Source organism: Hirundo rustica, chromosome 6 (genome assembly GCF_015227805.2).
Source record: "Hirundo rustica isolate bHirRus1 chromosome 6, bHirRus1.pri.v3, whole genome shotgun sequence".
NCBI lineage: Eukaryota > Metazoa > Chordata > Aves > Passeriformes > Hirundinidae > Hirundo > Hirundo rustica.
In genome coordinates this window covers 62698304-62724741 of record NC_053455.1, presented here as the reverse complement: position 1 = coordinate 62724741, position 26438 = coordinate 62698304, and the positions used below count along the sequence as shown (strand labels likewise).

The following is a 26438-nucleotide window of genomic DNA, read 5'->3' as shown; positions in this document are numbered from 1 at the left end:
TGATTGTGAGGGAGAGAGCTGCAGAGCATTTTCGTTCATATTCTGAGCGAGAAACTGAAACCACAGGCCCCTTGTTACAAAGAGACTAAAAATGCTTTTACCTGTGATGGCACGACCTTCACTCACTTCTGCACCTGAAGGATCTCAGAGGTCTTTTTCAACCTTAATGTTCCTATGACTCCAGCTGTATTTCCCAGCTTCCCAAAATGTGGCCTGAATATCACACATAATGGCTACTGGATTCAAATGGCACGCAGGTGACTTAATCCTTCCTTAGCTACTCACTAAACTGCAGACAATGAGTTTAATCTCATATGCAGGGTTCTCACCTAAAATGAAAATACCATCCAAAAGCATTTTTTTAGGCTGACGCAACCTTTGGAGAAAAATCTGTATTTAACAGCTGCAGTGAAATGGCCTTGATGTTTTCACTCCTGCATTAAAAGCGCCACAGCCATACAGTGACAAGACACAAGTTGTTGGGTAGAGTTCCCAAAAGCAGGTTTTCCTACTACAACCAGGAGTTTTCTGTTGCAGAGGTTTAACTTCCAAAAACCAATCTGTATTTACACAGCGCCCCCGCAGCGATGCACGGCAGCCAGGAAAGAAATTCCACTCAGAAACCAGACACTGCTTGGGCTAAGAGAGCATTTTCTCTCCTGCCTTTTGTATGACAAACCATGTCAATTTCTTGGAGCTTTCGTTTCATTACCTAGGAATAAACCTTCATGTAACAGCTTTCCTCTTAAACCCTTTGGTTTCAGCCTGTGGGAACACGATATCCCATTCAACGTTTCCACAAATAGATCAGAAATTACTACATACATCCAACAGTAATTAGAGACAGATGTAGATCTGAACAGAGGCCTGCACTTTATGTGACTGCTATGGATTCTGATCAAATAAGTGCAGGATCATTTCGTTAAATGACAGCAGGGTTTGGCCCTGAACATTGAGGTGTTGCAAGATGCCAACACACTGGCACAAGCACCGTTTGCAAGTCACTATTGGCTTTCCCTGATGTTTCTCCACCTTTCTCAGAGGGAATCAAGCAGGATGACAACCAACCTAAAAAAGCATTTGAATTTAGACCACTTACAGCATTCTGAGCTCAAACCAGGCTCCTGGAAGCTCAGGAGGAGGAGCTGTGTGCGTAAAGGCAACATACTTCAAGTCATGGGCATGGAGCCAACTGCAAGCTCCCAGACAACTGGCAGGCTTGAGATATATCCCACAGCACAGCTACTCCAGCATTAACATGCTGGGGGGATAAAAAGCTACTACTGCAACAAATGGCAGCCTTCTTTGATACTTACACTCCAACATTGCAAGTCCAGTTTTCTTAGACTTTAGTATTTAGGCAAAATGACACACACCTTCCAACAGAAAGCAAAACACCACACACAAAAATGGAACTTTTTACCTCACACAGATATAATTCAGCAGGAAGCTTCCTTCAAGGTAAAAGCTTTTGGCACAAAGGCTCTAAACCAGCAAGTTAAACTTTCTGCTGCTGGTAGTCAGTTTCATATCCCCATAACCTGTTCCTCAGCATTCAAGTTTAATGAAAAGCAGTAGTAAACCAGAATTAAATACACACATACTATCCAAATACAAACACATCTTTAAAGAAAATAAAGAGCAGATATTTTCTGTCCTGCTTTATTCCTATTTACTGACACAGAGCCTCAGGAGGCTTTTCCTTAAAGGCACAAAGCATGAGTCTAGATCTAGCAGAACTCCTGCTGGCAGTATATGTACACATTAACTTAGCCAAACAATAATTTAAGGAAGTTCTGAGGTGCTTTTTTTAACCTTGGGAGGCTTCTGGGCAACAAATTAACAAACTTTAAAAAGCCTACTCACTTCACCCCATATTGAATTTGTTTCTGTTTTAGAAAAGCAGTTAATTAACAATATTGAATTAGAACATGACTTTGTATGGAGAGTTTATGGAGTGTTACTATATGGCAAATCCTCTTTAATCATCCTTGGATGCTGAAACCCCTCAAGTCCCCACATATTCATTATTTATGGCTATAAAAACCCCGCAAGGCTCACAGGAAAAGTGAATACCGCAGAATGAAGTTTACAAATCTGACTTCAAAGAACCATTCCCTAAATGGGAATACTTTGTGGCAGTCCGTAAATATTGTTTAGTCTCAAGGTACTTCAGAAGAACAACCCACGAGGAGAGCAGCTCAGTGCCAGCACTTTTCACTGCTCACAGGCAGCGGGACATGCCATGACTCAGGTCTCTCACATCCCCTTTGGAACAGGATGGCTGGCCAAGAGGCTGTGACATCCATCTGCTCGGGTTCCCAAGACACGCGCCAGCTCCACCGGGCCTTCCCCGGGAGAGCAAACCTTCCTCTGACACTTGCTGCGGACGCCTGCCTCACCACAGCTGGACACCCCTCCTCGCTGTCACTGTCAAGAGCTTCTTCCAGATAACTTCACAGTCAATATTACCACCAATGAAACAAGACCACCAAATATTTTGAAAATCAGGATTTGCCACTAGTGCTCAAGGTGTTTAAAATGGCACTATGTAGGTTTTTCTAAAAGACAGGGTAGTCAAGCTGTAAAGGAGAGCAGATAACCCAAGAAGCCAACACAGGGACTTAGTGGTTCTTTCCTGCATTAAGATTTTCAGTTCTAGGACTCACGGCAAAGTATTGTTCCCAAAAAAGACATTTTTCTAGGTCAGCATTTTCCCCTTTTCAAAAAAATCCTCTTCAGTCACACTCCAAAAACGTCACCATGCTCCCTTACATCTCTGTTGACTCACGTTGCCAGGTGAAGTACCAATAAACACACTCGCGTCACGTTATTTCACAAAACCCTAAGGCGACCACATTTATTATAATTACTGACATGCCACACCGATATGAAGTAGAAACTGAAACGTGGCTATGGCAGAAAAGCAAAGCCCTGGTCACACATGCCCTGCCGCAGGGTCTGGCAGCCGAGGCTGAGGGTTGAGGGGACGGAGACCACTCACACCTGCCCGGGTGAGAGGACCCGCTCTGCCTGAGCTTCCCTGGAAGGACATCCCGGCTCCCGGGAGCCCCAAAGTCCGCTGTCCGGCAGAGGGACCTCGGTATCCGCTCTGTGTTTGAAGATAAAAATCAAGCGGAACCTCTGGTTTTTGTTCTCGGCAAGGCGCTGATAAGAGAGCCTCTTCTCGAGGTTTATTTGGGGCTCATAAAGATCTGATCAGAGTGGGATCACGCCCATGGAAAAGTGGCTTTGTTCTTCTCAAGTAGAAGCCGAAGGATGAAAAGCTCGATGCGGGAGGGGTCAGGGCTGACCCGGGATCAGCCCCATCCCACAGACGCCTGCCTGCAGACCCCGGGGAGGAACCGGAGCCGCCCGGACCCGGCACAGCCGCACACGGCGCTGCCTCCCACCCGCGCCGCTCCCACGGGGAGGCACAGCCGGCAGCCAGCGCTGCCGTCCCCCGGGGAAAGGCGGCACAGAGCCCCTCTCCTACCGTCCGCCGACAGCGCCATCTCGATGAGGGTCTCATTCGCCTTCTTCCCCAGGCGGTTCATGGTGCCCCCGTTCCGCTGCCGGGGAGCGGCCGAGGCGGCGGTGACTCAGGCCGGGCCGCCCATGCATGCGCACTGCCCGCGGGGCGGAGCCGGGCCCGGCCCGGGCCGGGCAGGGGAGGGGGCGGCGGGGCCACCGCCGTGCTGGCCTGGCCGGGACGAGCCCAAAAACTGGGCGCTGTGCCTGAGGGGCGTCATCGTCGAGATGGCACGCAAGAGCGCTCCTTTAAAAACTTCAGGGGGCTCCAAGCATCAGAACCTTGTTATTTAAAAGTCCCTCATACCTTTTCTATGTTGCAGTCCCATAAGTAGCTCCACGCAGCTCTGGCCCTTTCTTTCCTTCTATCTTCCTTCTGCAGTTCCAGCCCGCAGCTTCCTGTCCATTGTATGATGCCTTACCCTGTCCCTCCCGCCTCGCAGCATGACGAGCAAACCCCAACTAACCCTGTTCCAGCTAATTCCCTCTTTTATCACCCAGAGCTGTGAGGGCAAGGCTGTTCCCACTCTGGGATAATTAACACAGCTGCAGTCAACGGGGGCAAGATTGCCTTCAGCACGATCTCTGTCTGTCTCCCCACACATGAGAGCACCAGGGCAGCCCCCACAGCGGGCAGTGTGCCGGAGGGCCCTGCCGTGATGTGTGGCACGGACACACACGGATGGGCTGCGCGGTCCCGGCCGTGCCCCCTCCCGAGCTGCGGGCGCAGAAGGGGCCGGGACCCGGCGCAAGCGCTGCCTGCCCAGCGGTGTCTAAAACAGCGCTCTGCTATCGGCACCGTTCTTATCGCAAACACGTAACTCGGGCCCATAAAAGCTGCTGTTAAGAAATTTTACTCTCAGCTCGTGAGGCCCCGTTCGCAGCTGCTGTCACTGCTCCTGGAGCTGCTGCCATTGCCATGTCACTAACAGCCCTAGCTTCAATCGTCTGAGACGCTTCCCAACGCTTCTTCTTCAGGATATCTATTTAATATGATTTTTTGTTAATTCATATAAGCCCGGGCCTTCCTTCAAATTAACTGATTGTATTTTCATCTTCCACTACCCGAGTGACCATTTTACACTCCAAACTGACAGGGAGTTTTGTTACTTAGGCGACTGCAACACAACAGTGCTTTCACGAGCAATACGAATCCGTGGAATTCTTAATAAAAAGTTGAGTCAGCCAGTTGAGTTGCTGGGCTTGTTATCAGATCTATATACAGCCTTTATTTGTGCAACATGACTGCTTCAAGAAGTATATTTTTAGTCAGGAGCAAGACCTAAAAATATGTCGGGTCGCTCTCCAAAGCCTAAAATTAGTCGGGGTTTTAATGTCCCACAGTAGGATGGTGGGAACAAAGAGGATAGGCTTGGAGCACCAAAAGGTGCCCTGGAACAGCTTGCAACTGCATCCAGTGCACCAGGTCCTCTAAGAGCTGTACTTCTAAGCCTTTAATTTCCTCCTAGCACTACATATCTTGGATACATGCTTTTATGCCCACAGAAGATGCAATTAGAGTTGCAATTCAACAAGAGCTAGAAACAGCAGGAATAGTTTTGCTCAGTTTTCCTCCTAATTGCAGGCTCGCTGTCCCCAGCTCCACCCAGCAGCGAGCCCAGCCATACCTAAAGCTGTGTAAGTACCTCAGCCACAATGCCAAAGGAGATTTTAATGACCCCTGTAATGGCACAGGCTGATAGCGTGTCGAGGCACTGCCTTCGCGTAAATTACACAGTGGCCTGTGGTAGGGGTGGGACAGAAGGATGCTCTTCCAGAGTGAGGTATCTCTGGAGGCACAACAGCCAGCGCTGAATTTTCTTGCATATTCAGATTGAACCAGCTGTTGTCTGACTCGGTGGTTTCACAGTTTGCACAAGTGATCTAGGACCACACTTCCTTCCAAGGGCACACACCTTTACCTTTTTTCCTTCCCACCTTCCAGTTTCACACTGAATAAGGAATGCTGATAAGGTGATGCATGACATGTCAACCTATTAAACCAAATGATCATGTTGTTGGTTTGGGGTTTTGGGGGCTGTCAGTTCCACAAATCACTGCAAGCAACAGGTAAGGCCAAAATAAAGGAAGAGATGGCAAGCCACACAACGGCAGGACCATTTTATCCCTAAAATGGTCTCACCACGGCCTGCAGAGGAAACTCAGCTCTGGCACCTGGAGCATCTCCTCCCGCTCCTTCTCCACTGACTCTGGTGTCTCTGTGTCATTTCCCTCACAAGTTCTCACCTCCTCCTCTTCTATGGCTAGAAAAAAAACCGCATGCCCCACTTTGTTTTGATTTTCTTCTTAAATATGCTACCACAGAGATCTTACTAGCCTCTCTCCTTTTCCCAGCCTTGGCCAGCAGCAGGTCCATCTTCAGAGCCATCAGGATTTGGCTCTGCTGGACACTGTGAAAGCTTCCAGCAGCTTCTCACAGAAAGCCACCTCTGTGCCCCCCCCGCTACCAAAAGCCAGGCTGTGTAAACCCACACACCGAGGCAAAAACATCTCGTAAAGGTTCAACACGTCTGAAATTGGGAGATGAATGGAGGGGATCAGCCTCTCCTGATGCCGGGCAGGAGGCAGGGAAGGATGAGGCACCGTGTCCTCGCCTTGGAGCTTGCACTGCAGAGAAAGGAATGTAATCGCCGGAAGGGGAAGCCCGAAGGGATCCGCAGCTTGTCAGTGTTTCAGTCTGCGCTGCACAAACTCTGCCTGCACATTACTCAGTGCCTGTTTGGGATCTGACTCCTGCTTCCCGTTACACCCAGCTCCTCAGGGAAACCCAGCTGCCCGAACACCGCGGTCAGGGGCTCGAAATACACCAAGGCTTGCCGCTGGGCAAGTGAACTTGTGTATCGAGACACAGCTGGCTCTTCGCGCCTGCTGCCGCGCAGCCCCAAATCCATCAGGAAACGGAAAGGGAGTGGCAGAAAGAGCTGCGGTGAGGGGTAACGGTGGCAACGCTTCGCAAAGGAAGTATGAACTTCTACCGAGTATGCAGAAAGTTCATCATTAGTCACTGCGTTCTTTTTCTAGGCCATCACTTTTCAGCCAGCTGAAATTGCGGAACGCAGTGCAGACAGCCACGAGCACCTTTGGAGTCTGAACAAACAGATGACTTTACAGATCGGTGTTTTCCTTGGCCAGCGTTACCGCACGCTGACAATAGCAGAAGTAAACCCCGGCGCTCGGTTCGCAGTGTCCCCAGGGGAAGGAAAGCGCCCGGCCGTGGTGCCGGCTCTCCCGGCCGTGGTGCCGGCTCTCCCGGCCGCGGTGCCGGCTCTCCCGGCCGTGGTGCCGGCTCTCCCGGCCGTGGTGCCGGCTCTCCCGGCCGTGGTGCCGGCTCTCCCGGCCGTGGTGCCGGCTCTCCCGGCCGTGATGCCGGCTCTCCCGGCCGTGCCGAGCGGGCAGGAGCTCCGGCCGAGCCCGGGCACGGCTCCGTGCGCTCCGCGGGAGCAGCGGCGCTGCCGGGGCTGCGGGCCGGCCGGGCAGCCCGAGCGGCAGCGCGGATCCCCCTCGGCAACGGGCGGACCTTGCGGTGCTGGCAGCTCGCAGTTACACTCCCTTAGCTGCACTGCCCGCCTTGCAGTTGCCATCGAAGCCTTCCTAAAGCGGTAATTCAAAGAAACCACCCCACCGTCCACCCCCCGAACCCCCATCGCCCCGAAACAACTCCACCCCTTAAAAATAACCCCGACAACAACAAAAACCCCAAACCCAAAACCAAACAACTCTCAGAACCCCCCCAACAATAAAAGAACTCCCTCAAAAAAAGCAGACCCCCAAAACAAAAACAAAAACAAAAATTAACCCCCCCGAAACTCACCCCCCTCCCCAAACAAACAGAAAACCCAATCAAACAAAAAACCAAACAAAAATAACAAAACAAAAGCAAACAAAACCCAACCAAACAAAAACCCACAAAAATTAAACCAACCAAACACACTAAAACAAATAAAAACAAACAAAATCCCCCGAGCCTACAAGAAAAAAATCACTTTGATGTGTTTTGGGCAGTCGAGAGAATGAATCTCTTTCTTGTTGGCAGAGAGATTCTTAAGGATGGATGAATATGTACAAAATCTGCTCACTAACAGAGCATGGGGCTTGATTCTCGGCTCTCGTCATGTGGCCATGGATATAGTTCCGTTGATTTTGCTAAAGTGCTCCTAAAGAGCACGAGTGAAGTTCAGTGTTCAATTGTGATGAGGTGTGCGCTTACATAGCTGCACTCACGGAACAGAATACCGAATAGGGTGGGGCTGGGAAAAGGCCGCTCCATCAGTTCTGCCTCCTAAATTGCAATGTTAAGATAAGAAATTGCATCATCTTACTAAATTCCTGTGTCGTTCTGGTGATTACATCAATGTTTTTGCTTGTCCTTTTATAGCCAATTTGGTTTCTCAGAGTTTAGTACCCTCTGGTGGTGATAGCCTTTTCTCCTGTGAAAATAGGGATGCTGGCACCTAATGTTTTATTTTGGTTTTTATCTGTTGTCTGTTGATTATCCCAACGTGATAACTAGTTCAGATAAAGTCGAATTACATTGTTTTTTAACACAGAGACTTGTAGAGTGAGTCACTGAATCCGATGTGTGAAAGCCAGAGTACTGAAATGGTGCGGGGGGCTCAGTAGCTCTAGCAAAAATATTAACAAAATCTGCTCGATTCAGTTCAGTATGCATTAATACCTTAGACAGTAAAGCAGAACTGAATGATAAAGATTCCATAAAAGCAAAAGGGAAGGAAAAACCTACAGTTACATGAGATACACTCAAAGATTCTATCATCACTTGTGAATTTTTGTTAACCACGATTTCTTGTACCCAGCTTTTAATGACTTTTACATCTCTCAATAAATGCCCGTTTTAAACTGTCCTTGATTACATTTAATTACAAAGCATATTAAATGCTATTAAGAGATCAGCTTTTTTTTTTTGAAAAAAAATCTAGAAAAAGGTAAATCCCACAGTATGCATATTAGTAGTCACTTCTTGCAACATTCAAGCACAACTTGTGTAGCGGGCAGGCTGGTGAAAATAATAGAAATAATGGTACAAGTGATTGTCTGTTCATAAGGTCAGCATTGAGTTGTGGGAGATCATGCTGAAGGCAATCTTGCCCCATTGATTGCAGCTATGTTAATTATCCCAGAGTGGGAACAGCCTTGCCCTCACAGCTCTGGGTGATAAAAGAGGGAATTAGTAGCAGAGGGCTCAGTTGTTTGGAGTCAGTTGGAACCTGCTCGTGGTGCTGTGAGGAGGAAGGGATAGGAAGTTGTGCAAGCAGCAGAGAAGGTAAGACATGGTACAAGGCGTAACTAGGGCAAGGTGGCTGTGTGAAGGATAGGAAGTAGTGAGCTGGACCTGCAGGAGAAAGAGCCAGAGCTGTGTGGGGTTGTTCACAGGACTGCAGCATAGCAAAGGTAGGGAAGAATTTTTAAATAACATGCGACTGCAATGAAGGGAAGGTATTTTAGGTAATGAGGTACTGATAGCTGAGGCCCCCTGAAGTTTTTAAAGTACTCTTGAGTGATGTGGCCTTCTTGATGTTGAGAGACCCTGTTTTTCTCTGCTGTTTAATACATTCTCCCTGAGGAGGTGATAGTTATAGCAGAAATTCCTATTTGCTGTTATAAATGATTGTTAAATTCTGTACTTTTGATAGACCTATGTTTGGCTTTCAAAGCTTCTATTCCTTGCAGTGCACATATTTAGCAGTCCTGTAAGCAACATAAAAGAAGGAAGCATCCTTCCCATGTTGGCTTCTTGGGTATAAAATTGTAGAGCTACATATCTCTTTTAATCTTTTCTTCTGGAATAGGCTCTGCAATTTAGCTCTGATGCCTTGACTGAAGGTTTTCCTCCTTTAAAACCTCACACAGCTTCCAATTTTGGCCTTTTTTGCCATCAGTCCCATTCTCCTTGTCCCATGCAAAAGTCTCTATCTTATGGAGTGGTCTAGGCATAGGTCTACAGGTAACACTTCTAATTGAAAATTGGTGACCACAGATGGCCCAGGAAAAAAGATACTATTTTTTGTGGAGATTAGAGACAAGGAGAAAAACAGGATTGCTAAGAGCAAGTGAGATGAAGGTGTAGGGCTGCCTGTCTCAGGGAAGCCTGTTGGATGGTCATAGGGAAAAAGGAAGGTGACTAAGTCGTTTTTGCAATAACAAGCCCTACCCAAACACACAGGTTTTCCCAGCTTCTTGGGGCTGTGCACTGGCTGATACCATCTCCCAGCACGGCTTCAGGGAGCTGTTGTCTGGCCTGTGCTGGCCTCTACCCCAGTGGATGTTGAAATGCTGAGATATGCTGGAAGGCAGCATGGGAGGGAAAAGAAATAGGGGATGATGTCAGCCTCAACCCCGTACTACTCAATGCACTCTTGTTTCTAATAAAACTGAGGAGTGGTTTTGGAGCGCTTGGTTGCTGCAGCCCTTCGGTTTCCTTCTCATTCTGTCTATTTCTCTACACAGCTGTGTGAGGTACGGTGTGTGTGTGGTTCCCAGCCCAGATCCTGTCTGAGGAATGCAGCATTTATTTCCTCACCCGGGCTGTCAGGGCTGCCCCAGCTGCCCTGCCCATCCTGTACAGAGCTGAGCCCGGGCACACAGAGCAGTGGTGTGAGCTCTGCAAACACCATAAGCATTCAGGGGCAGCAGGAATCGCTGAGCACTTTGAATCAGTGCTTTAAGATCAGAAGTATGAATAGTAGGATGATATCAATGTAATCTAATCATTTATGTATGGATTCTAAACAGGAAAAAGCGGGCTCTGTGAGAAACATTAGAAGTAATAAATAAAAAAAAATAGTATTAAATTAAAAGGTTATTTGGCTGGGGAATATATTTAAAATTTCATAGGAATACCTAAAAGCTCTCAAAATGCAAGGTGATTCATCTCCTTTCAAAGTGGCCTACTCGTGCTATCAATAAAATTTCTTTTTTTGCTGTTTATCTCTGATTTGAGGTAGGAAAGCTGAAATGTAACACAAAAAGGCTAGCACACAAGTCTGTAATATCTGCAGAGTTAATTTGCCATTTGGATATTTTTTTCAGTGGCTGCCTCTCAGAATCTTAATTCTCCTTTCCTGTCAATTGGCTGAATACATTACAGGAGCTATGTATCTCTAATAGGAATAAAATCTCTTCTTGAGCTCATTCCTACTGTCCATAATATAGTTCTTGTCATGAATTGTAAGTTGTATTGTTTAGCAGAAGACAGATTAGTTGGGCCCTCTAACTATTCCCTCTTAATATCCATTCCATTGCATGATATATGAGGAAGAGTCTCATTTGTCATTTTTCGTTTCTCTCATTTTAAAAGTTCTACTGTCCCACACCAGATCAAATGTGAAAAGAGGCAAAACGATACCATGGTAGCTACTAATTAGATGATTTCCTAAATTCTGAAATCCTTGAGTCTTACTGTGTTTTTCCTGGTTACTGAATTCACTACTTCATCTTACACTTTTGGATGGTTTCCTTTGGGTTGTATCTTCAGCTAAGTCAGTTTGCTGAAACAGTTGGTATTGGTGGACCTGCCAAATGCTTGAGATTACTGGGCTTTTCCTTATCTTCAAATATAAAAGACGAACAGACAGGCACTTGTTGATAGCCCAATGTGTTGTAAAGGAGAGTAAATGGTATTTGTGTAATCTGGTAAACAAACTGTGGTACTGCAAGTACATTTGTAGGTCTGTTTTTCAAGAGGTCCTGTTGTTTTTTTCCCAAGCTAGGCCTTTAAGTCTAGTTTTCATTTTCTTGGATCAAACCTCTGTTTTCTCACTGGTCTCCAGCACAATCACATACAGCTTCTCAGAGACAAACTCTGGGCTTCACCATTTTAAGCTGTGCATGGATGGAGAAATGAGCTGGTATAAAACAGATAGCATTTTTGGCTGAGCTTTTAAAATCAATCAGTTGCACAAGGAGTCAGTGATTGCATTTTCCTTCATGCTCTTCTGTGGGTCACTGAAGCAGCCCCAGTATCAAGATTTGCTTGTGCAGTGGGCTGATGCTGGCTCTGAATTTGCTCATCCACTGCTCCATCATTTCCAAAGGGTGCATCAAAGGAATCACTCAGAGGAGTGACATTATGTAGGAGGGTAACACTGGCTTTCCTGAACCATTTCTATGTTAATTAAGGCAAATGATGCTATTTCATTTTTCAGTTCAAAGCACATCTGCATGTTTTGATATGTCTTGAATTATGTGAGTATTCAAGGCCATTTGCATTTTGATTTCCAAGAGATTTTTGAAAATAGAAGCAAAGCCTTCTCTCTCTTAATGTCTCTAAGTACAATAGTTCTTAGCCCATTTTTTGCCTGACGTTCCCCTGAAACTTGTCTGACTCGAGTTAATGGAATAGGCTTATTTAATCTCTTCACTAAAACTTCTGAGGAAAAGTTTCATAAAAGTTGACCTTTGAGTAATAAGTCTATGGCTTCTGATGTGATTTAATTTTCCTGAGTCTGACACATTGAGAACTAAAATGGAATGACATTTTTCAGCACTGTCAGTAATTGCTGCTGTTATCAATCATTAGCCAGCGAGGCACCATCTGCTTTAGCTGATTTTGCCTTTTTTCTTGATTTCCTTGGTACTTTCACAAAGTTCTTAAGGCTCATCCCTCTGTTTCTATTTGTAAAATTGGTGTCCTCCCCACACGTTTCCTGTCACGCTCAAATGAAAGCTGAAACATAAGGAGCATTTCTTTCACCTTGTATTTATGAATATCTGTGTTATTTTAAAATTATATTTCTGTGTTTTAGTATCGCCATACTACAGCCTTTAATAATGCCATTGGTCTATGTCCATCATTGTTTTTCTATCTGCATGCTCCAGAACTTTAGTTTAAAGTATCTTTTGTTCTTCTGCTATAATGTTTTTTGCAGACATCTGATAATTATTGTCCTGAGTTAATTTTCAAGATCCTGGCTTGCTGCTAGATTGGGGTTGATATTCTCTAATACAGTGCAACTGCATATCTTTTCAGGGTTAACAATGTTTGCAGCATGTGCTTTAATTGATCTTTCTTAACACTGATCCTTTTATTGGTCTTATCAGGTAGTGGAAATTGTTTATTAGTGTTGTTTTACTGTGGTGCACCTTGCTAAACCACACAGGAGAGCTTCCTCCTCCAAAGAACAGCAGCTTTAATACAGTCCTTTCCTGAAGCGTGGTAAGTCTCCTATGCTGCTTCATGGGCACTTTTTTACATTTTGGGAAACCTGTTTCAAGTGTCTGCTGTATTCTTCCACTATTTTTTTTCTTGTTAGTGTCATTCATTGTTTTTAGAGCTTGGGATTTTGTAACTCTTTCTATTGCTTGTCTCTCACAATAAACTCCTGACACACAGCTATGCTCCTCACTGTGATAATGTGGTGCATCAAGTGCAGTGATCGTGTCTGCATGCTGTGTGAGCAGCTGGATTTGAAACTTTACCTGGTGTTAAACCAGATAAAAACCCGGGCCCAGGCAGTGATAGGATATGTGTTGTCATCAACTGCTCTTCCAGAACTTGTCAATACTCCTAAGTAATTTGATTGAAACAGTCCAGTGATAATCTATCAATTTGAGTTTCAATGATAAAATTATTAAGAACAGGAATATTACTCTGTTTTTACACTGCACACCTCAGCAGTTGCTCATCTAGCAGGCTGTGTCAGGAAATAGGGTCTGGGGTGAGTTGTGTGAAAAAATGTGCAGAGACTGACCTCAATTTTATTGCATGTTCTGAGCTCAGCTTTGTGCAACTAATTATTTCCAGTGATACGTTTCAAGATGCTATCAATTTTCCAGTGAAATAAGTTGGTGCAGCAGGGTGTAGATGTGTCTGAGCCAAATCCAAACAAATGGCTTGGCTAGGGCCCTGTTTTGCTGTTTCAAAGTGCAAAATAACTGGCAGGAACCATAAAGAGGAAGGGGATCACATGTGTAGTTCATAATAGTGATGTATTTAACTCCAGTCAGAGTAACCTGACCTTAACTTAGTTTTTCTTTCCTACTTACATTTGTACTTTCTTATTCTTAAACCTGAACTATCTCATGTACAATTTAATGCCACCCAGATATAAAAACCAAGCCCGTTCTCCTGCTAATTCTTTTCTAGTTTTTCACTCTTGTGAATTCACAAGGCATTGCTTTGATGTGGTCTAGCCAGCCTTGGTCTTTGGCAGCTTTGCTTCTGGACTACCTTCCAGCTGTCCTGATGTGTTGTCATCATGACAAGAAGTGGGACTTCTTCTGATGGCAAGGGGCTTAAATAAAAGTATCTTCCAGTACAGAGCCTGAATGAGACTCAGATACCAGAGCTGGTAGGGTAGTGATTCTTATGCCTGATGGGCACACTCAATAGTTAGGGCTTGTTAGGCATATATGTCTAAAATATGCATTTAGTGTTGAAAGTGTAGTTGGAACGAGGAAAAGGGACAGGAAAAACAAACCACAGAACAAGACATTAATCCAAAAATTTCCTTTGAGACATTGTTTTTTCTTAAAACTTCAGAATGAAAATGTTTTCCTCTCTGTAAGTAAAAATATGATCTGAGAAATAACAAGTTCTCTCTCTACTCTCCTTCATACTTTACAGCTTTTATTTTGTTCATTTCCTGTTAGTCTCACATGTCTACATAGAGTGAAATTACCTATAATCTGAAATGATTCATGTAGGTTTGCTGCCATATCGTATACAGTGTTTTTATGTCAGTGAATCTCAAACTCTTATTTACCAAGAATTCCTCTGGCATGTAAGTCAACTTCCCAGAGCCTTCTTTACCTCTATTCTCTCTTCTCATCCCACTGGTGCTGCCTACCTCTTCTTAGACACTGCCAGACCCCTTCCCCTGGATCCTGGTATCACCCTTCCTTCCATTCCTCCTTCAACAGGCCTTCCCTCCTACACTTATGTTTGTTTATCACTCTTTTCCCAACCAGCTCAGAATGCATTTTCCTCTTCTTGGAATTTCAGTGCTTTTTCCTTAAGAAAGAGATGAGGGTGTGGTAACTGCCTGCTTCTGGCCTTCTGCTTTTCCTGCAGAGCCACATATTCTCCCTTTTCCATCCTAGCAAAACTAGATATCCTGCTTTCTGAAACAGAGATGGATGGTTTCAGGGAATAGGTGCTGTCACAGCATTTACCCCGGGGAGGAGGAAGTACTCTGTCACCTTTGAATGCACCCCTGTCTCTTTGTCTGCAAATATTTGAAATTTAATGTTTGAATATATAACAATTTTCACATCACACTGCTGTGGGATGTTGCTGATCCTGTCATCCTTCAGTCCCAGCATGTTCCCTTTGGAAGTATTACAATATCATTCAGAGGGAAAAAAATATTTATCCATTTGAATCTAATGGTGGTGCAAATTCTATGGACCTGATCCTAACGTGTTCAGTTTGCCCATTTTCAGAAAAAAATTGCACTCAAGTTAACAGATCAAGATTTTTTTGTTACTGTTATGATGCCATTTAAAAAGAGAAAAAAACTTGTCAGGAGGACTTATTTTCAGATAGCAATCCATTTCTTTCTTAGATGAGGAAAATCAACTGGAAAACAAATATAATTGAGAAGATCTTCAGGCATTACAGGCATTATACAATGAGTAGAGATGCTTTTCTGTAAGGGTTTGATGTGACAAGTGAGAAATCATTTTCATTTCTTTTAAATTAGCTTCTGACATTTCCAGAGGTTTTGTCTTGGCTTTAAAAAGCACAAAGAGGAATACTGTCCCCAGAAGAAGATGCCAGCCTGTGTGATTTCTTTCTTCTTTGCTTGCAATCAATCATTCTTGCAGTGATGCTCATCTTCAGTGCTGCTCCTTGGCTGCAGGATACTTCTTACCATATGATACCCATGGCTGTAGCTCACCATAAAACGAGCATCCAATTTGCTAGGGGCAGTCATCTGTGGATAGGGTCTGAGACGTGGTATTTTGATTTGATTTAATGTGAAGGAGTGTGCTCTTCCTTTCTTCTGTTGTTAAACGCTTTTCAAGAAGTATTCCTGCCTCGTTTCTGGCTCTCCCAGCACACAGCAGCGTAGAAGAGATGGAGTTTGATGGCAGTACCTCATGGAGCTACCTTGGATTGCTCCTCCTGGACACAGACTAGTTGGAAAGATGCACAAAGCTCTCATTTGGGGAACAACCAGCAATATTTTTTGTGCATGTCATATCCACCATTTAGATGTTCAGTCACTGACTTTTTTTGGCTTCAGACCTGGAATAAGACATGCCATTCAAACTGAGAGCCCAACTTTATTTTCAAGAGCTAATGTTAATCCTTTGAAGTTTGCTGTTCTAGAGATCTTTTTGTTCTATAAAAATGATTGCTTATATTGTGACCAAAACAAGAGAATTGGCACAAGGTTAATTATGTAAGGTACCGGCAGGGATATTAACCTGGCAAAAGAGAAATGCCAGACCAGCAGAAATTATGAGTTAGAGCTACTGCTTGAGAATCTCCTACCCCATGGAATCTCTTGCTATTGAACATGTTTTGTTGTACAGAGTTGTTAACAGAGTCAAGATTAAGGAAAGCGACTCTAATCCACTGGTTTGGGTGTTCATCTGGTGTATTTGAAAACCAACTGTGTTTTTCAGCCCCACAGGCATACAGGTTTCAGTTAGAATGGCAGGAGTGAATTATGGATGACTACAATGCACTACCAGAAATTACATGAGCATATGTAACACAGAGAGGGCTAAGGATAATTACAGTAGCTGTACACAGCAAAGTGTGGATTGTCACCCTGGTTTTTCTGAGTTTTTTAAAGCCTTTTGATTGTTCATAAAATGGAGTCAGACTTTTTAGCTACTGTACAATATTAGGAGCAGTTTCTACCTTTTTCCCACGTATGTAACATAAACAAATCCTTTGTTTTTCATTCTCTGTCCTTTGTTTGCATATTCCTAACCTGAAAACAATTGTAACTGACAGTTAGTCTGGCCATTCGGCTGAGGGGTGAAAACTCCAGAAGCCAATCTTCAGCCAGACCCACAAATGTATAAAAAGTAAGAAATAAACAGGCAGAGGGGCTCTCGGCCTTGGTTCTCGGCCTTGGCTCTCTCGGAGGAACAACTCTGCCCTGCGAAATTTCTCGTCTACGTGTGATTGCTTTGCGTATTCCAGTCACAGTGGATGAGTCAAAAAACAGTGAGACAAATGCTCTTCCTGCTGAATAACCTTTGTGTGCTTGGAGAAAGATATTTGTCTTCCCTTAGCTTGTATAATCTGAATATTTGCCTGCCATAATTTTTTTGTGAAAGCATGCTATGTAGCACAGATTAATTCACATTAAGCCACAGGTGAAACCTAGGATTCAACAATTCTTTCATATGCCCTGAAATGCTTACAGACTGAATAAAAACTCTTCGCTTTCTTCACGTGGTAATATATTAGGTTCTGAGTTATTGCAGTTTGGAATAGTGGAGGTGATCAACGAGGTTGCCACAACTATGTTTGTTAGGGAACTAGGGAGTGGAAAATAAACACATGAGACAAGGGAATTGTTTGAACCATAGTGGAGAAGGATCTTGGTGCAGTTCTCAGTCTAGAATGCGTATAGCTGCTGCCCTGCCACCAGAAAGTTTCATCTGAATTAACTCTGACTTTTTGAGGCTTTTATTCAGGTTTTTATTTATATTTATGTCCTAAAAGGAAAAAAAAAAACCTTCAGCTTTTAGTTTAAACTTCAGATTAAGTTGCTTGCAAGCACCTCTGAGTACATAATGTGCCTGCATTCTGTTTCTTGGTGTAACAGGAATATCCAGCAACGCTTTCTTTGGAAAAGAAAAGCCCTTTTGTCAGCAGTAATACACCTTTTGAATGCTGACTTACATCTAAATGACTTAGTGGCTATGGCAATTAGTAAATGCTGCTGCTGTGAGGTGATCCTGTAAAACTTGATGCACTTTTGCTTTTCTAAAATTTCTGTTTATTGGCATATTAAAGAAAGCAGGTGTGTTCATAGCTCTATGAATGCTCTAGATTCTGGGTCAGTTTATTAAACTTTCCTGCCTTTCCTGTCTCCATTGTCCTAGCCTGTCTGTTTTTCTCAGTAAAAAAACAGATTCAGTCTTATCAGTGCTTAACCTTGTGTTTTGTTGCTTGTTAGCTAGCCTTGTGTTTTGTGTTTTAATTCCAAAACTACCTCTTAGATTGCGTAACTACCTGACTCTAATTCACCCCGTCTTTATATTTGCCAGGATGTTTCTATTGTTTCTACATCCTGCTTATACAAGAATGTTCCCTGGTTTCTTTGAGCTGGAAGAAGGTTATTCATGAGCTTCAAGGTGGTAGAAGTCTTCCTTTTCATCTTTCCTCCTCTCCTTACCTCACAGCCACTGTGATATATTAGTGGAGTGATTCTGTGAATATCGAGTGTAGAAGCTGTGTGGTTCAGCCCTAGTGCTTCCCTCGCAGGATAATCCAGCTGTACACAGTAATCTTGCTGAAATTAGTTGCTCACTGGGGCGAGAGCTGTGTGCAGTGCGAGGCTCTAGGTTGTGTCACAGCACCAGAGTTACTATTCATTCTGTAAGTGAATCTGCTGTATTCTTTTAACAATGGAAACTAAATGCATCATGCTAAAATCGAATCAATGCCATGCAGATCAGTCACCGGGGGTCTCTTGATCTCTCTCTAGCAAGGCTTTTGTTATTCAGACATTCCCTACAAGCTGTCAAATGGTTCTACTCAATAACAACCAATAAAGTAATCGCCCCTTAAAAATGTCCCCAGGGAATCTTTTTAAATTGAACAGGGAGTAATAAATCTTGTAGTGCCAATAATGCTGAAAATGTTAATTTGGTTGATTCTACCGTGTGCCTTCTCAAGTCATATTCCAAATGCTGTTCTGAGAAGATGACTTCAACTTGAATTCACTCTCTTGCTCTCTGCCTGCAGCACCAGTTTCAAATCTGTGGCAAGGGCTGTCTGAGACAGGCAGTGTAACAAAAGAGTGATCTGACTGCTTCCTCGACCTTTTAAATCTAACTACTGGTAGTGATGCTCTTAAATTACAATCTGATGGCAAGGATGAATGTGCTGATAGGATGTTCTCAGATGGCTGACTGATAGTCCCTACATGCAGCAGAATTGTGTCCATCTGCTGAGGATGGCATGAGTCTGATTTACTGCACAAAGTTAGTTTAACACCAGCATCAAGAATCTAATTTTCCTTATTATATAAACTGGGTAGAAAAATATTTTCTGATGCAAATTGATTCTATTAAGGACATTTCTGTGAATAAATGATCATAGATGTTCTTTTAATTCTTGTTAGCACAGATTTTTTTTCACAAATGTAATTTTTGGGCATTAGACAAATTTATTTTTTTTTCTCCTGCTGTTGTGAAAAGAGAACTGCAAGTACTGACATTAAACACTTTGGGAAATTTGTTCTGTTCTTTCTATAATAAGGGAAAGCAGTCTTGCCAAAATTAAAACCTTCCAGTTGCTTAAATGTATGTTTTACTGTATTATTTCTTAGGTGCTTGAAATAATCCTAAATAAACTAATTAAGGGATGATTACTGAAGTTCCAATTGTGTGGTTATACCCTATAATAATGCTTTTATTTGTTAAAAATCTCTCTGCAGTGGACACAAACTGACAACTTTGTGTGACTGCTAAAATGTGTTCTCAGTATAAATTTGTGGATGAGATAAAAACTTCTGATTATGTGAGATGTTCATTTTTGGGTTTGGTTGGGCACTGGAGCAGCCTAGAAGTGGTGCATTTTTTATGATGAGGCTGATGAAGCACTGGCACAAGTTATCCAGAGGACTTGTGGGTGCTCAAGGCGAGGCTGAACGAGGCTTGGAGCAACCTGGTCTAGTGGAAGAGATCCCTGCCCACGGCAGGGCATTGGAATGAGATGAGATTTAAGGTTCCATCTAACCAAATATTCTATGATTCTCTGTCCCAGGCTGGCCTCAGCCCATCCCCACGGAGGTGCCCAAGGCTGGGGCTGCCCCAGTGCCCTGCTCCTGGCTGGGGTGTCAGGACTGGGCCATCTGCCAAGGAATGCAGATTGGACTAAAGAGGTATGATTACACCAATTTGTCTGATTTTTTTTTTTTTCTTATATGTAGGGCAATAAGGAGAAACATCCTTGACTGAAGATTGATCTGTTCCTGTATAATTAAATATGGCACAAAAATTCATGCTTACAGAACCGAGGACATCCAATTCTTCGGGTTCAGAAGATGCCTGGGGAAGGTGAGGAAGCCACCATTCCAATGCATCTGTTGGGGACAAAAGATCCCACGTGGACGCTCCTGCGAGTGTAGGGCAGACATAGATGGCATGGCTTAACTCCAGCAAAGGACCGCATAGCTCTCACTCACTCCTGCCCCAAACCCGTTAGGATGAGCAGGATTAGGGAAAAAGCAACAAAACTGGTGGGTTCACTTTAATAAATGAAACAAAATAATATATAATGTATGATGTAATAATAATAGTAAGGGCAGTGATTGAAGGGGGATGAGGAAGAGAGATAAAACCCAAGAAAGACAAGTGATGCACAACAGCATTATTCATCACCTGCTGATGGGTGCCAAACCCACCCCAAACCACAACCAGCCCCACTCCCAGGTTGCTGCCCAGTTTATCGAGTGGGCATGATGTGAAATGTCCCCTTGGCTCTTTTGGGTCAGCTGTCCTGGCCATGTTCCCTCCTGGCTGCTGGTGAGGAGATAAGTCCCAGGGAAGTCCTTGACTAGGTTAAGCCCTACTTAGCAACAATCGCAGCATCAGTGTGTTTATTAGCATTACTCCATACTAAATCTAAATCACAGCCTTCTTTCTACAGCTACTAGGAAGGGAATTAAGCCTGTCCCAGCCGAAAGCAGCACAGTGTATAAAGAGAAAGCGCCGAGAGCATCTCGCCGCGTTCACTGCGGTTTGACGGTGAGAGCGGGTCCGGCAGGGGGCGCTGTCAGCCCGCGCGCCGCCGTGGGGCGAGCGCTGGCGCTGGGGCACGGTACGTGGGACATCGTGAGGGGGCTGTTCCTGTGGGACAGCATCCTCGGGTCATCGTGAGGGGGCTGTTCCTGTAGGGCACCGTCCCTGGGATGCCGTGGCGGGGGTGTTCTTCTGGGACACGTCCGGCTCGTGCTGCCACTGCTGCGGGATCCTTCACCTAGGAAAGTCCTCTGAAAGCATCCAGTGCAGCTATTAGCTCGATACATACCTCCGGGGTTGCTGACTCTACTGCTTCCCTGGCAGCCTGTGTCAGTGCTTCAGTGGTTTCTGAGTATGGTTTTTCTTAATTGAATAGCCTTTGCGGGGTAAAACTAAACACTCCTTTTTGGCTCGAGGATGATGAATAATTCTAATTCTAACAGAAACCCTCCAATTTTGTCCTGTTTCTCAGATGAGAAGGGAGACAGTTCTACCCAAAGAGTGAACACTGACCATCACTTACGGATCAGGTGCTGTTTCCAGGAGAGCCGAGAGCAGCGCTGCCGGTGGCCTTGGTTATTTATGCTTGCCCCGGGGAATGCCAGTGCCTTGGCTCTGAGGTAAGATCGCCCTGTGCTTAGTGCTGTGATGAACAGCCCGTCTGAGCGGGGCGCTGGGGGATGGGAGGCTGGACATGACCGCCCACCTGCCCTCGCAGCCCCATGTCCTGGGCTGCCTCCAAAGCAGCGTGGGCAGCAGGGTGAGGGACAGGGCTCTCCTCATCTGCACAGCTCTTGTGACGCCTGCCTGGAGTTCTGCATCCAGCTCTGGGAGGAGGGTCACAAGGCTGAAAACTTAGAGCTTCTTTGTTTAAGTAAATATAGAACTAAATAAAACATATGAAATCTTCATTTTCAGATACTTTATGGCCAGGAATGCAGCCTACATCATTGATTCCAGCTATCTGCTGTCACTGCAGGTTTGTTTCATCACCTCTTTGCCAAGGTTAGTGATTGCTATGTGCTGACAGAAATCTTCTACAGGTGTGCTGAAAGCAGAAAGAGGGAAAAAATCCTGGAGCACAATCCTTGGCAAGAAAGTTCCATATATAGTTCCATATAGATGTTTACATTTCTGTTCCATTTTTTCCTGTTACCTATAAATGAAATCAGCTTTAGTTGGGATTGCTTTTCATTACAGATTTTGTAGTGCAATGCTCAGCCTTTTGCACAAAGGGTATTTTACAGAAATGTTATCAGTAATAATATATTAGCAAAACCTTGTGGGAAAGAATTTCTTATTTTTGTGGTAGCATGATGCTACTGTTTGTCTCCTTGCCATGAAATCACCAGTCTGAGACCACCATCAAATTCTGTTACCCCAACCTTCAGCCATTCGTCTGAGATGGAAAAACCATGATGTGCACTTTTACCAAGTGATTTTCTGCAAATAAGTTCATGTATTGCCTCTATCTCCTAATGCAGACCACGGCACAGAACCACAGTTTGTTGTCCTGCCATTGTATAAGCTTGATACGCATTAGAGAGGATAAAACAATAAAGGGCAAGTACTTTTAGTTGAGGGAACCATATGCTTGTGTGGCCTCTTGTCTGTACTTTATTTTTTTCACCCTCCATTTTAATCTCGTCTGAGCATTTCCTAGATGTCAAAATACATTGACCCTTGTAATGCACAGAATTTTCTCTTGGTTTTGGTGCTGTAGGAGAGTACTCTTTAAGTTTTGTTGGCTCATTTTTGAGAAAACCTGCTGTGTATTTCAAAGAAGTATGTCCTGCCTTTCATTGGCAGCCTGAAATATTGCAACAGCAAAGATTACAGACTGTCATGTGGGAAAGCAAGCATGAGCAAGCACTTAATTGTCAGCAAGGGCACAAACATCATCAAATTCCAATACTGCAACAGCTCATTGATTTAAAATACACTACTGACAACCATTTTTATTTTTTTTCCCTCACACTTGCTGTCAGGAGTATTCTTCTACATTCATTTAGAAGTGTAAATTCCCATACTGTGGGGGGTTTTCCCCCTCAACTTAACTTAGTGCTTTGAGTGATGCTGTTGAATGTTTGCCAACATTGTATCCTGAATTTCCATCTTCCAAATTCAGGTTGCTAATGATTATATCACTAAATATAACAGTACTGGAGTGCTGGTATTAGTTTATCATGGTGTGTGTGATAAATGTGTGTGTAGCTTAGGTGAGTGCTGTTCTTCTAGACAAGGTATCAGATACTGTTTGGAAAGAAAATGAGAATTCATAGAACCAGACTGGTTTCTGTGAGTCAATGTATTTCTGTCATTGTCTCAAGAGGATCCTTAGAGGTCTGCTAGATCTTTAAATGTGCTTTAGGGTATTTTTTTTTTTTTTTCTTTCAGAATAATACATTTTTAGAGACTTGGCACAGATGGAGATGCACAAGCCTCTTACAGACTTTAGAGGTAGAGGACTGTCCTGGGTTACAATGTAAGATGTGCCCAAAGTATGTATTCTATCACCATCTACATGAAATGTTGAAACTAAGTTGTGCACTGTTACCCTTGCCCTCTGCCTCCAGACTATCTTCTGTTAATGGCCCATCAATGCCGTCCTGCATGACTCCTAGATAACTCCCTCCAGGAGCTATCTCTGTTTAATGGGCAATCAAGGACCCATTACAAGACTGATAAAATGACATCAGTCCATTGTGAGATGCTCCGCCCAGGGAGAGGAGCCAAGCATTCCCACCTGGATATAATCTGGGATTTGGGACAGCACAGGCAGCCTTACCCACTGGACTCCCAGAGGACAAGAGCTACCAGACCTTTCTGCAGGAATACTGCTTCAACAAGACCGCTTCATCTGGACTGCTACCACCACGGTTTCAGGTTTATTCTGACTCTGTCAGTGATCTTTTGTACCATTGCATGTGTTTTATTTTATTTTACTTTTTTTTCTCTCTGATTAAATTGTTTTTTTTCTGACTTGGAGTCTCTGGCTAGTTTTGCCTTCAAGCCAGCACAAGGACCATTAATGTAATCAGGCTCCTATTCTACAAAGCACTGTGCAAAAATTAAGAGGAAAGGAAAAATCTGTGCTCAAATAAATTATTGTCTCCAAAACTTGGCAGATTGCTGAATGTTAGAAAATGTCTGGGTAACTTTTAAAAAATACTTATTTGATGGGAAGTCTTTTTGACACATTAAGGCACTGAAGGTATTTCTGGATGCAAGGAAAGAGCAAAATTGAAAGGGAAGTCCCCAACAGGCAGCTGCATGTTGAGGAAGCTGCAAACTGCATTGTTGATAGCCCAGGAGAGCAAGGGAAGGAAATGTGGAGTTGGGTGCACAGTTTCCCTTGCAGCCCCCTTGGCTGGCAGCAGTGGAATGGGGCTTTCATGCTAAGATTTTGGCAGACTACCTAGAATGGGTCTGTAGAAGGAAACTAAAATTTTCTTTCTGTTTCCCAGCTAGCAAGAGAGGCAAACGCATGAGTTGCCACCTTTTCTCTTTTCTGGTAATCCCTTCTGGTGGAAATAATGATTTAAAATATTTGCCTAAAAATATTTCTTAATATAAACGCTTTCACCATAAGCAGTTGTACTTTCTAGTTTGGTTTTGGTGCTTTTTGGTATGAACTGAACACAGCTATGGAAGCCATCTTGCTCAAATTGGAAGATGGACAAAAAATGCCCTTAACCAACTTCAAGATGGAATAATTTTGTGTTCAGATGTAAAAAATAGATTCTCAAGATTGTATATGTAGTTGCTTTATTTGATTGAATATTGCTAGAAACAAAAGTAGTTGCCATTTGCAATAATTCTGTACCTTAAAAGATAAAAAGCTTAATTTACATCGGGTATGGCCATGAGAATTGGCATCTTATGGTGTTGAGTCACATTTTTAGAACAGCTGAGCTTGTCAGTGCCTACCTCACTTTCAAAATGGGGATTTAGGTTCCTGAGTAACCAATGTGCTTATTAAAACTTTACTATAAATGTCTTTTTCAAGCACTCTGGCTTTGGAGTGTAAGCATCTCTATGTTTTGTCCATACTTGTGAAATTCCTAGAAGGAGTAAAGATGTCACATAAAGTGGACCAGCTGCTTATCTTTTCCTCCAGGAAGTTCCAATGAATTGTTTTAAATTAGGTTTGATTTTGGCTTTGGAAAATTAGCTGCATAATCTGCTAAGCATTTCTCAAAAGCATTTTGTAAAAACAAACCTCGGCTGTTTTTCCAGGTATTTACTGATATAGATTTATGGTTGTCCTGAAATCTAATCTAGAAATATTTGGAAAAATGTCCTTCTGAAACAGTGTGCCATATTAATAAGAGACAAGATTTTCAGTCTTCTCAAAGTCAGAAAAAGGAGACAGTAAATCATGTTTTCTGATGTGAGCTGAGTTAGTCACTACCACTCCTCGTTACACTGACCTGGGAAGCATACTTGTGTCTGACAGCCCGCAATTACAGAGTACAATTTGCTTCTTGACTCAGGCAGTGGTGATTTATGTGGCAAAAAAAAGACTGTTTTTCTTATGCTTTGTGCTGTAGAATAACCTGACCCTTGCTCTTCTTCAGGCAGCACAGGGCTGAGGCATTGAGGGTGGGTTCTCAAGGGGGTTTCTGGGGCTGCAGTACTAACCTACATAATTCCTAACTTTGCGTACCCAGAGGGCTAGATGAGTTCACGATGCAGAAAAAAAGACTGATTTCTGTCTCCCAATCCTTGCATCTTGGATTCACCTAAAAATGGGTTTGTAGTTCGGCACGCAGAAACTACAAAATCTCTAGGAGGTGGGGAAAAGCTACCAGAGGGGACAGCCCTGGGGTCAGAGCTTTTGGGGAGCCCCCCATCTCTCATGGCCCTCCCCAGCTTCTTGCTACTTTTGAGAAACAAATGTTAATTTCCTCTAGGACTTAGATTAATTTTTGAATTCCAAGGCTCCATCTCAACTTCATGGCAAAGGGTTTTTAAGTTTTCTATGCAAAGGGTAAGTTCACAAAGGAAAATGGAGAACAACTTGTCTTCTTGTTTCAGTGGTATACTGTCCTGCTGAAAGGTTTGATAAGTCCAAGTTTTATAATGTGGTTAAGCTTTTTGATCTGTATTTTCCACTTCAGAAATAAATATTCTGGTGACTTTAGAGAGATTTCCTATATTCTCTTTTCATCTGGTTGAAATAGACTCAGAATATATTGTTAGTTGCTATCTGTGAGAAATGAAGGAGAATGTCGGTGTCCAACAGACATGTACTAAAATATGGAGACAGATAGAAAGGAATTTCAGCCTGAGGGTGGCCAGAAAAGCCTTTATCCAGTATTCCTTAGTGAGGTCTAAATGAAACCTTATAGGTAGCATGTATTTTTCAGGTTGGGATTTGAAGTGATAGAATAAGAAACAAAACATCAAGACAAAAAGGCTCTTTCAAACAAGAGGAGAATAGCAAATATCATCATTTTCAGAAGCATCTTGCTAACTGGTACTTGAAGCCTTGCAATTTCTAAAATAACTGAAACCTGGTATTTTGTTTAGTCAGGGAAATGTCATACCTAAGTAATTTCTTCCTTCTCACTGTGATTGTTTTTACTCCCTGGTAGTTCATATTACTAATTTGGTGTTATTTAAATCTGAACTACAACTGAGTTACCCCAGTTAAGGATTTGGCTTAGAAACTTCAATTTAATTTGCACATCTTAATCCATTAAGTGTAACTTAATTTCCATATCATTAATGTTAGGGGGGGGCGGGGACCTCCCTTCCATGCCTGAGAACATTTCTTCCTTCCGTATATACTTATACAGATTTAAGTGTTGGTGAGTTCTCTATTTTTTGTAGATAAAATAGAAAATATGGATCAGATTGGTATCCTACCCTCCTATTTTTAGGATCTGAGATCTAGAATAAAATTTGAGTGCTGACTTTTTAAATCATGCTGTCTAATTTTGCATTAAATTTGTTGAAGAGAAGGGACTATCCTTTGGATATTG

At 43.4% G+C, this 26438-nt stretch overlaps 1 protein-coding gene and 1 long non-coding RNA gene across 11 annotated transcripts in view; one reads left to right on the top strand and one right to left on the bottom strand.

The window, feature by feature from the left end:
* Window positions 1–3995, bottom strand: part of ANO5 (anoctamin 5) — a 55934-nt gene extending 51939 nt beyond the window's left edge. For 2 of the 9 annotated variants that reach the window (XM_040066033.1, XM_040066036.1), the window contains exon 1: window positions 3839–3995. In XM_040066033.1, coding sequence (XP_039921967.1) covers window positions 3839–3860 — 22 coding nt within the window. In that variant the 5' untranslated portion in view covers window positions 3861–3995. Of the gene's footprint in view, window positions 1–3496; window positions 3629–3838 lie in introns of those variants that run through there. The other 7 variants (XM_040066031.2, XM_040066034.2, XM_040066032.1 and 4 more) reach the window with 4 other exon arrangements.
* A 4769-nt stretch (window positions 3996–8764) lies between these two features.
* On the top strand, window positions 8765–22005 carry LOC120754531 (uncharacterized). 2 transcript variants are annotated; one of them, XR_005701467.2, is made up of 5 exons: window positions 8765–8833; window positions 19638–19764; window positions 20357–20454; window positions 20921–21068; window positions 21428–22005. It is a non-coding gene; the product is annotated as an uncharacterized LOC120754531 (long non-coding RNA). The 2 variants fall into 2 exon arrangements; XR_005701466.2 differs by having other exon boundaries at window positions 21367–22005.
* Window positions 22006–26438: the final 4433 nt, after the last annotated feature.